General features: G+C 29.8%; 1 protein-coding gene across 1 annotated transcript; it reads left to right on the top strand.

Annotated features, from left to right (window-relative positions):
* Positions 1-6924: 6924 nt before the first annotated feature.
* HDR (4-hydroxy-3-methylbut-2-enyl diphosphate reductase) lies at positions 6925-11406 on the top strand. The gene is made up of 10 exons (XM_028251259.2): positions 6925-7412; positions 8323-8519; positions 9229-9408; positions 9523-9654; positions 9814-9888; positions 9969-10074; positions 10163-10257; positions 10589-10774; positions 10872-10958; positions 11101-11406. Exons 1-10 carry the CDS (start codon positions 7157-7159, stop codon positions 11164-11166), a joined length of 1380 nt encoding a protein of 459 aa, XP_028107060.1. The 5' UTR covers positions 6925-7156; the 3' UTR covers positions 11167-11406.
* The last annotated feature ends 507 nt before the right edge of the window (positions 11407-11913 follow it).

The following is an 11913-nucleotide window of genomic DNA, read 5'->3' as shown; positions in this document are numbered from 1 at the left end:
AATACCAGAGAAACTTAGACAGACAAGAGAGTAATAGACATTCCAGAGAAAAATACATATTTTAGAGAAATTTACAAAGCAGAGAAATTCATAGACAAAATCACAGAAACATGTTCAAGAATAAGATCAAAATACAGAGAAATAACTTTTTCTAAAAATACACATATCAGAGAAAATTCAAAGAAGAAACATTCATTCCAGTCCATAATATTAAAATTTCAGAGAAAATTACAAATGATAGAGACATACAAGGGAAGAAAGTGATGTGATGTGGTCAGAGAAAATTATAAATATCAGAGAAACTTAGACAGAGGCAAGAGAGTAATAGACATTCCAGAGAAAGATAGACATTCCAAAGAAAGATAGACATTCCAATTAAAAATACATATTACAGAGAAATTTACAGAGCAGGGAAATTTATAGACAAAATTACAGAAACATGTTCAAGAATAAGATAAAAACACAGAAAATTATTTTTTTGAAAATAAACATGCCAGAGAAAATTGAAAGAAGAAACATACATCAAGCAAAAATCAGAGAAATTCAAATACCAGAGAAATTTACAGACAAAATCACACAGACATGTTCAAGAATAAGTTCAAAACACACAGAAATAATTTTTTCCAAATTCAGGTAACTTTTTATTACGAAATTGAAACTCTAATTTATGGAAGGTTAATATAAAATGCTATTAACTGTGTTTCTAGAGAAAATCTAGTTGTATTGTAGAAAAACTGACCAGAGTTAGGATGAAACTTGAATGACGAGATGATATGGCCTGAGATGAAGATGCGACGTGACGAAGATTGATTGAGATGACGATGAGCAGTGAAAACAAAGCTTTAACGAAGGTCAGAGAAATTTGTGAGGAAGGAATGAGAATGATTTTTGCAGAAGATAACGAAACTCTAATGTTGATGGTGAAGATGATGTTGAAACCCTAATTCTGTTGTTCTCCTGTTCGTGAAGATGCTGGATGTTTGGAATGGAACTCAGACGTCGGAATGAGTTTCGTTTCTGTGTTGATTTTGGCAAGGGTATTTTGGTCCACAAAATAATTAAAAACACGCGCCAAGTTGTTCAGGGACCTGATGCATCACTATTTTTTTTGGTGTCCTTTATCCTCTAAATTATTATTATTATGGACCTTAAAAAAAATTACCCTTTTGTAACATGTATATTTCTTAATTTTTGCAAAAGTAGAAATTTCGAGAAATATTAAAATTTTAATTTCAATCTCCTATTGTCTCGTAGATGAAAAATGCTTTGTGGGATAAATCATATATATATATATATATATATATAAAAGTAGTGTTTATTTTTTTTTTTTTAAAAAAAAAAACTCTCACATACATGGCACATCTCTTTTCTTTTCTTCTCCTTCTTTTTCTTTTTTTTTTTTAATTTTATTTTAAAGTGTCATGTAATATACCCTTATACCTAATTATTTCTAAAATCTAATATCTAAAATACTTCTATAAATAAAACTTAATAGAATTATATGTACTAGAAAATACTTTAAGAATTAAGTTTCTTTTATTTTTTACACTTTTATTCAAGTATTCAATTTTTATATTAAAATTAAATATATTTTAAATTTTTTTGTCTACCTTATTTATATTGTATTATTAATTTATGTTAAATTTTCCATCTAACATGAAAATATTTATATTTAATTTTAACTTTATATACCTATATATAGATAATTATATGCAATATGTATAAATAGTTTAAAAAAGATATTAAAGAAAAAAATCAATACTCAACATAATTAATCTATCCTATCTAAAAATAAATTAAAAACATAATTAATCTATCAATTTTTTTTTTTTAATTCAACCACAACATACTTATATTTAATTTTTTAAAATAAATTTTGTGTAACTTACATGTCTACATATTTTTATTTCCAAATAGAAAAATTAAATAATTATAATCACTTTTAATTTTGTGTTACTAATTTTCTTTCAAATTTAACTTTATTAATATTATTTTGTAATATATACATCGTAATGTATTTCTAAAAATAATTTATATATAGACATATATAAATAATTTAACTTAATTTTATAAAATATTGTTTTAAAAAAAATTAATTCGTGCATCGCACAGGTGAACTACTAGTTGTTTAGATGATAATTTTCACATGATATAATAAATTTTGTATAAGACGTGGATAGATATTTTCGTTATTATACTAACTAATTTTTTAAAATTATATCTTAGTCAAGCTATCTTTATTGACTAAATCTAATGTAGATACAAATTTTAAAATATAAATAATTTAATTTAATTTTATAACATATTGTTTAAAAAAAATTAATTCGTGCATCGCACAGGTGAACTGCTGGTTTAATTATAATAATGCAATTTTTTTTTTTTAATTGAAGATATCTTTGTGTTCAGATGATAATTTTCACATGACATAGTAAATTTTGTCTAAGACATGGATAGATATTTTCAGTATTATGCTAACTAATTTTTTAAAATTATATCTTAATCAAGCTGTCTTTACTGACCAAATTTAATGTAGATACGAATTTTAAAATTAAAATTATTTTTTAAAAGATCATGAGTTAAGAAAATTGTAAAATATTATTATAATGATAAATGGCTCAATAATGATTTTTTTTTTTTAAATTTGAAAAGTTAAAATATTTGGCTTAACTACTATACATGTATAAAATGTTTTAAAAGAGTCAAGATAAAATATCAATTATAATACTACTATATTGATCAAATTAACAATGTTTTAAATGAATAAATATTAAATGTCAAATATATTACCATATTGATTAAATTTTCAATAATTTCATGACATGTATATTTTTGTGTTTTTAAAATTGATACAAAGATACAACATTTTTGCTTATGTAATAGTATAGGTTTTAGATAAATCAAGGAAAGTTTAGTCTAACATCTCTCCCAAACTTTTAGTAATGTGAGAGATCCACAATATTTATTTGAAAAAATATTGAGGGACCCCAATTACTATGAAAATATTGTATGTCCTTTATTTTATAAAATCTTAATAGCAGGGACTTTAAATTTTTTTTTCCATAAATCAATACTTAAAAATTTGTAATTAGTATTTTGGACATCTGTTAATTTTTCCTTTTTGAATTTTATGAGAGAGAATAGATTTGGATAAATTAGGAAGGAAATTATTTTATCTTTCCTTCTGAAAAATAGAAATTTGGAATCATTACTAGTTTTATAATTATTGGTTTAATGGGTTAATCAATAGTATTTTTAAATAAAAAATTCACAAATCTAATTAGAAGTGTTTTGGGAACTTTTTAAAAAGTCAGTTTTTTTGTTTCTTAGCTTTTTTATACAAAAAAGTCACAAAAAAGTCAACTTTTTTAACACAAAAAACCAAAAAGTCAATTTTTTTAACACAAAAAATTAAAAAATCAATTTTTTACCAACTTTCTAAAAGCCCACGTAGTACAAATATATAGATGGATAGATACATAAAGACATAGTTTTGGAAGAAAATTTTAAAAATTTACTATACTTGATAGATAAAGATTAATGTATGAAATATGGATTATTAATTTATTAATTTTGTAATAAATACATTTTATATTTGATGACAAATGTATAATTTAGAAATAAAAAAAAAAATTACTCTAATTGATGTGCAAAGATTAGTATTTTTTTTAATAATAAGATTAGTGTCTGATATATGAAATATTTATTAATTTTGTAATACATCAATTTTTTATTTTACAATGTAACCGTATTATCTATTTTTGAACCTAGATTGATCGAACAATAATAAGATTCAACACTTGAGTTAAATTTGTTTGGCCATTACTTAAAAAATTAATATTAGTAGATGTGCATATAAATAAACCAACCAGAGCATCTAGTTTTAAAAAAATAGATTTTATTAATATGTGTCTTTAGAACAAATGTTAAAATATTTTGTTGAGGGAAAATTAGTCTAGGGTCCCTCCCCCACTTTTCGTAATGGAAGAGATCTACAAAATTATTTTTTGATGTCTAAAGTCCCTAAACATATATCAGAGAAATTTGACTATCACCATCCCTAACGCTAGTAAACTACAGAAAACAAGACTTTGTGCTTGTTGTATGGGTTCTATCACCACTTCCCTAATATATATATATATGTCTATTACCTTAGGGTTTCAATCACAGATCTATTATCTTCCTCATTCTCTCTGGTCTTCAACTGCTCCGAATCATGTTGATGTTCTATAATACTGTTTCGATTCTTGAAGAACTCTTCCTGAGAAGCCCTGAGATTCTCATAAGCAACACATAGGCACTTGTGAGAAGCATAACCAGCCTTGACGTTTTTTTCTCCCAAGCTCTCTCCGCCATTTTCTGCTTCTCCGTCGTCTCCGGCAACATCTCTCTTCACTGCCTACCTGTCTCCTTCAACCAAGCCATTGGCTCCACCACTCCTTTCTTCACTGCCATCTTCGCTTTCCTCATCACTTTCAAGAAAGAGTCCCCCCAGGTATTTCAATTCACAAATTGATCAAATCAGAATTTTATAGTTCCAGAGAAAATTCAAAATTTCTCTGGGTTCAACTCTCTGGCTTGAACTGAAATTTCTCTGGGTTGATCCAGAGAAATTCTGTGGTTTGGATTGACCAAACAAATATGTATGGTCACTGAGATATGTATATAAATTCTTTTTGGCATAAATTCCAACTAAGAATGGAAAAGTAAAGGCAAAACACAAACTCTACAACCTCAAATTTGAAATTTCTGCACCCTAGAGTTTGATCTCAAATATCATAAACTAAACAAATAAATAACAAAAGGAAAAAATAAAACTTCTTTCAAGTTGTTCCAATACGGGGTCAAAAAAGATTAGTGCATTGCGTGCTGAATTTTCTCTGGGTTGAAACCAGATAAATTCTCTGGTTTTTAAATTGAATTTTCTCGGGGTTGGTCTAGAGAAATTCTTTGGTTTTTAAACTGAATTTTCCTGATTCAAGAATTTTAGTATTATGGAGATCCAGGTAGATTTCGGCAAATCATTACAAATCTCATGGTAATTCAATCAAGGTAAGTATGCATCAGCTTCTCAAATTTCAGTCCAACAACCTAGAGAAAATTCAGACCAACTAAACCAGAGAAATTCTTTGGACCAACCCAGAGAAAGTCCAGAGAAAATTCAGTCTAAACCAAAGAATTTCTCTGGACCATGTAAACAAACCCATGGTGGCAACGCTACAAATTCAAACAAGTGAAGAAATTATGACAATATTGAGGAATTTTCTCTGGACTAATTTTCTCTGGACCAATTTTCTCTAGATCAACTTGAGAGACTTTAGACATTATAAAAATATTGAGTGTCCTTTATGCTGTAAAGTCTTAATACCAAGGACCTGAAAAAAAAATTCCCCTTTTGTTTATTTATATCTTATGCATAAAAGTAAACTAGCCTACCACCCGTGCTATGCACATGATAATCTTATATATTTATATTTGTTTTAAATTTTTTTTAATATATAAATTATGTTTTTTAAGATTTTTTATAAAAATAATTTAACAATCTTATCACTAATCATAGTGTATAGGGGAAGTTGAAACGGATACTGTAGTAACTATACACAGATTGTATTTATAATTATTTGTTTGAGGGGATTTTAAATGCTAATAAGGGAATTTTGACCAAATCAATAAATACAGGTATATAGAAAGACATGCGGATTAAAAGAAGTTAATAAATGCTGATGAGGAGATTTTGACCAAATCAATAAATGCTGAGTCTTTTTTAAAAAAAAATTAAAAAATTAAAAAATTCAGATTGAGATATTGGAGCTCCCATAGGCCTTGCGGTTAAAAATTTTCTTTTGCTTAATATATAGTATAGATGTAACAAATAATGTGTAATACTTTTAAGTTTCATTATCACATGTCTTAAAAATATAAATTAACAAGACCCCAAAAAAAATAACTACAATTATCATAGCCAAATGGACGTTGAGCCACCAAGAAGTTTTTAATCCAGCCAACTTCAATAACCCAAATTCAATCATCTTGTTTGGTTTATAAAATTGAGTTAACTTTTCAAAAAATTAAATTTTTTACTTTTCATATTTTTAAATTTTTAATATTTTATTTTATATTTTTAAATGCATTTAACCTAAATATACTTAAAAAATATAATATTTATGAAAAAAAAATAAAAAATTAATTAAATACAAAAAATATAAAAATATATAAAAATTTAGTACATTTTTGTATTTTTGTGTATTTATTAAAATTTTAAAATATTTTTCACAAATATTTTATTTTTTAGATATATTTAAATTATATATTTAGAAAATAAATTAAAAGAATTCACCAAATTTTTTTTAAAAAAAACTTCAAAATAAAAATATTAATTTTAAAAAATCAATCAAAACTAAAATTAAAATCAAATAAGATGATAATGGATGAGGGGTCACTGCTGTGCGTGAAACATAGCAGTGACTGTGGTGCCTCTATTTGAAATGTATTATGGTCTTATTTTTATGATCCAAACCGTCCATTTCGTAGGGTTTGTTGAGTACTTCATGCCTACCAAAAATTATATTAATCGGATATTAACAATTATATGATCGACAACCAAAAAATAAATAATAAGTTTTATTTTGAGAAATAACATAAATAATATGCAATTCAATCATATAGTTTTGGATATCCGATTAATATGATTTTTGGTAGGCATGAAGTACTCAACAAATCTTACAAAATGAACGATTTGAATCATAAAAATAAGGCCATAATACACCTCAAATGGAGGCACCATAGTCCTTATCCGATAATAGTTTGGTCAATTAAAGACTCATTCTCCTAAGCCAAGTCCAAACCCAAACCCAAACCCAAACCCATACCCATACCCATACCCATACCCATACCCATGCGGTTCGTGCTTCACAGCATCAAAACGGCGATCGATCCTCACACACAAAACGCCAACCTCATATAATTCCAGAGAACAGTGAGAAACACAACACACACACACCCTAAAAATTAATTAAAAATAAATAATTAACAAAAAAAAAACATGAATCACGAGCTTCGATTCGACAGCTCGATAAATAAAACACAAAACGCGCACCATACATGTACATAACACTACTCTCTCTTCTCCCCAACTAACGTTCGCACTCTCCCCAAATCCATGGCGATTTCTCTGCAACTCTGTCGTTTCACCACTCGCACCGACATCTCGTTGCCGGGGCTCAGAGTCTTCCCCTGCCGGAAACCTCTCTCCGTCCGATGCTCCGCCGGCGAGTCTCCGTCGCCGTCGGTGGCTGTCGATGAGGATTTCGATGCGAAGGTGTTCCGGAAGAACTTGACGAGGAGCAAGAATTATAATCGGAGAGGGTTTGGACACAAAGAAGAGACTCTTGAGCTCATGAATCGCGAGTATACTAGTAAGTTTTGTGGATTTACTGTGCTCGAGATTTTCCGAGAAAAAAGGAGGAAAAGAGAAGAAAAGAAAAGAAAATTGAATTCTTTGTGCTTTTTGTTTTTTGATAATTTTTTTTTTTTTTGGAGTGGACGTTTCTCTTTTTTCTATCGTTTTCACGATGAAAGTTGAGTTTTTTTCATAATCTTTCGCCTCTTTTTGATTTCCGACGTGTCTCTGCAGTTAAGTTGAGCGTAAAATTGGGAATTTGAGCAGCAGTAAGTTCTATGGATTTGCTGGTTCCCGAGAAAAAGGAGGAAAAGAAAAGAAAATTCTTTGTGCTGTTTGTATTTTAATCATTGTTTATCGAGTTGACTTTTATTTTTATTTTTATTTTTGTAATGAAAGTTGAAATTCTTTCAAAATCTTTCACTTCTTTTCGATTTGCGAAGTGTCTCTTTAGTTAAGAATTTTACTTCATCTGTTTGGTTCCCGAGAAAACTGAGAACAGAACAGAAAAGAAAAGAAGTATATGTTCTAGATTTTCTACTCTTGAGGTCCTGAAGTATCTAGGAATAACTCAATTTGGCTAGGAAGTTTCCTTTTTTATTTTCCAAATTTTTAGAATTTGATTTTATTGATGTAACTATGGAATAATATAATTTATGAGAGCATTAAATTCGGAATTTTACTTCATCTGTTTGGTTCCCGAGAAAACAGATAAGAGAAAAGAAAAGAAGTTTATGCTCTAGATTTTCTACTCTTGAGCTCCTGAAGTGTATAGGGTTAGCTCAGTTTAGCTCAAAAATTTCCCTTTTTTCTTTTACAATTTTTTAGAATTTGATTTTATTGATGATACTAAGGAATAATATAATTGAATTAGTATCAGAACTGTGATTGATTTCTGAGCTTGTTAATTTGTTGGAAAATTTCAGGTGACATCATAAAGACTTTGAAGGATAATGGAAATGAATATACATGGGGAAACATTACTGTGAAACTTGCAGAATCTTATGGCTTTTGCTGGGGTGTTGAGAGGGCAGTCCAAATTGCTTATGAGGCGAGAAAACAGTTTCCTCAGGAGAAGATTTGGATAACCAATGAAATTATTCACAATCCAACTGTCAACAAGGTCTATATGTCTTTCTATCCAAATTTCATAAGATGGGGATATAGAAGTTTTTATGGTCACTTAGATTTGCTAATACTTGTTTGCCATGCAAGTAAATTTGACCTCCTACACTAGGGTAATTCATGTTAATCGTTTCCTTTGCATTGGTACTTAAAATTTAGGGATTTGACAATTGGTACAATCCTTTGTTAAACCTCACATGAACATGAAGTGCATAAATAATGTGAGTGAGAGTATCCACATGAGGGCAATGCTAGGGGATGAGGGAGACCAAAATTGACTTGGGTTAAGATAGCGAGAAAAGACATGTTAGTATGTGGTTTCTCTGAAATGTGGTCCTTAATTGAGCAGAACAGCGAAACAAGATTCATGTAGTTTGGACAAGGCCTTGTTGAGTTGAGTTGAGGTGGAAGGGAGTTTGAATCAATATGTAACATGAATAGTCTAGATCATGTTTTGATTTGAATTTTTAAATATTTTGGTGATGCTTTTGTTTGATTTCTCTATCTAAACCTACCTACAGCACAATCGATGCTTACAAACTTGACTGCATGGCCTGTGAAATTGGTTGACTTGATTGAAGTTTTGCTAAAATTGTTTTCTTTAGAAGGGCAGTTAAACAAGTCCACTCTTTGTGGTATTTAGTGTTTTCCTTCTTATTTATTAAACACCCATTGCAGCTAGTAAATTATTTGATTTGTTGTATCAGAGGTTGGAAGAGATGGATGTTCAAAATATCCCTATCAAGGATGGGAAGAAACAATTTGATGTTGTTGATAAGGATCATGTCGTGGTTCTGCCTGCTTTTGGAGCCGCAGTGGATGAGATGTTGGTTTTGAATGACAAAAATGTACAAATTGTTGATACCACTTGCCCATGGGTATCTAAGGTATCTTTTCCAGTGACTGAGCTGTTGCTGATGTTTCTTTGTCTGCAGCTCTTTAATTATATGTCCTGTATCCTTCAACATTTGAGATTCGACATTTTTGTAATTTTTGTGAAGGTTTGGAATACTGTTGAAAAGCACAAAAAGGGAGAGTATACTTCAATTATTCATGGTAAATATTCTCATGAGGAGACTGTAGCAACTGCATCTTTTGCAGGAAAGTATATCATTGTGAAGAACATGGCAGAGGTATTTTTATCGTGGCTGCTATTCTCTGTAGAAACTTTCCCTTAATTTTTAATGTTTTGTAATTTTCTGTACTTTAAGCAACATGTATATTGTAATCAAGAATTAAGCCTGGCCTTTATGACAAAATTTTAATTATATGAATTTCTCAACTTAATCCAGGCAATGTATGTTTGTGATTACATTCTTGGGGGTGAGCTTGATGGATCTAGCTCAACCAAAGAGGCATTTTTGGAGGTGAAGTTTCGATTGCTTGTTGTTCTTTATTTTTTAAAAATGTGGCCGAGTTTCATGCAAATATTTTTGGTTTACCACAGAAATTCAAATTTGCGGTTTCTAAGGGGTTTGATCCAGACAGTGACTTGGTTAAAGTTGGTATTGCAAATCAAACTACAATGCTTAAGGGTGAAACCGAAGAGATTGGTTAGTTACATTTTTACCTATCATAATCTATCATATTTACCAACAAATTGCAAGTTGTGGATTCTAAGTTTTTTTTCCTGTTTCACAGGGAAATTAGCAGAGAGGACTATGATGCGTAAATTTGGAGTGGAAAACCTCAACGAGCACTTCATAAGTTTCAATACAATCTGTGATGCAACTCAAGTATTTTCTCTCCTCCAATCTATTGGTTTTGTCATTTTCAGGATAATGATTTGTTTATGGTCTATTATTGTAGAGCATTGTACAATGTGTTGGGGTGTTTTGTTTTTATTCATTCATTTATGCTTATGCATTTTGCCTTGTCTGTCTTTCTTTCTTTCCCCTGTTCATGTATTGATATTGAAACTTGGCTTACGTGGTGTGTTTGTTTTCAAAATTTTTGAAAATAAACAAGAAAATGAATGAAAACATGAGCCAAACTTGCACCAAGTATTTATATTTTGTGTTTTTGGCCTTCATGAAGCTTCTTCTAATTAATCCTTCTCCATTTCAGGAGCGACAAGATGCCATGTATAAGCTGGTGGAGGAACAGCTGGATCTTATGTTAGTTGTCGGGGGATGGAACTCAAGTAACACTTCTCACCTTCAAGAGATTTCAGAGGAGCGTGGAATTCCATCTTATTGGATTGATAGTGAGCAGAGAATTGGTCCCGGAAACAAAATAAGTCACAAGTTGATGGTAGGTGCATGCTAATAATTCCAATGTTGCAACCTATCATTTGTTTCCAAAATCTAATTCTTGTTCATTTATGTTCAAATTGTCTTATTGTTAACAGCACGGTGAGCTGGTTGAGAAGGAGAACTTTCTACCAGAGGGTCCAATCACAATAGGGGTAACATCCGGTGCCTCTACTCCTGATAAGGTAATTGTATTTATTGTGATTTATCGTTCCACTACTATCAATGTTTTGCAAACCAATAGAAACACTTTCATTGCTAGAGTGAGAATTTCATGCCATGAGCTTAAAATTAGTCATAATTTTGTGCCTAAATGGTTTTGACTAGGTTGTGGAAGATGTTCTTATCAAGGTGTTCGACATTAAACGTGAAGAAGCCCTGCAACTGGCATAGGTTTAGGTCTGATGTTAATAGGTGAGACAATAATGCTGTGTTTTATTTTCACAGAATTATAAGGGAAGTGTAGTGTATGTACACTCTGAATATCAATGATATATCTTTGTATGTATAAAGATCATGGTTTTTACATCTGCATTGTTTTTGGTTTTCTAGTTGAGTTCCTAAGCCCGTTTGGTGTAACTGTTAAAACAAATTATAAATTATACCTTAATAGATTATCGATTATGACTTTAATCAGAAGTTATTAATCTGTTTGGTGTAGCTATTGAATTATAGATTTAAGTTGCTGAATAGTGTTTGTTAAATAAGCTGTGAAGTAGTTTTTTCAATTAATTTTTATTTTTTGTTATTCACTACTTGTCTACATTTATCATAAAAAATAATAATAATATTCTATAGTTCATTTGGGTCTTTTTCTATTTTTAAAAAAATAAAAAATAAAAAAATCTAAGAGTATAACCATAAATTAACATGTCCACAACAGAAACTGATAATCAAAAGTAAGGGGTGAGCAGTTTCTCAGAATTAGTTTTTTTGAGAAACAAGAGAGCACATGTTTGACACTTAGGTTTAGAACCTTGCTTTTGATTTGAAGAATTTTCTTTTTTGGGGTATATTTCTTTGAATGAAGAGTGGAACATGTTGAGTACATACGTGCACGGTGCAAACCAATTGATACCCACAGTTACTGTCAAAAAAGCATGACATGAACCAACTATTCCTATCCCAGATCCAATCGAA

This window comes from Camellia sinensis, chromosome 2 (assembly GCF_055761805.1).
Source record: "Camellia sinensis isolate YWXY chromosome 2, ASM5576180v1, whole genome shotgun sequence".
Lineage (NCBI taxonomy): Eukaryota > Viridiplantae > Streptophyta > Magnoliopsida > Ericales > Theaceae > Camellia > Camellia sinensis.
This window is presented reverse-complemented; position numbering and strand designations above follow the sequence as displayed.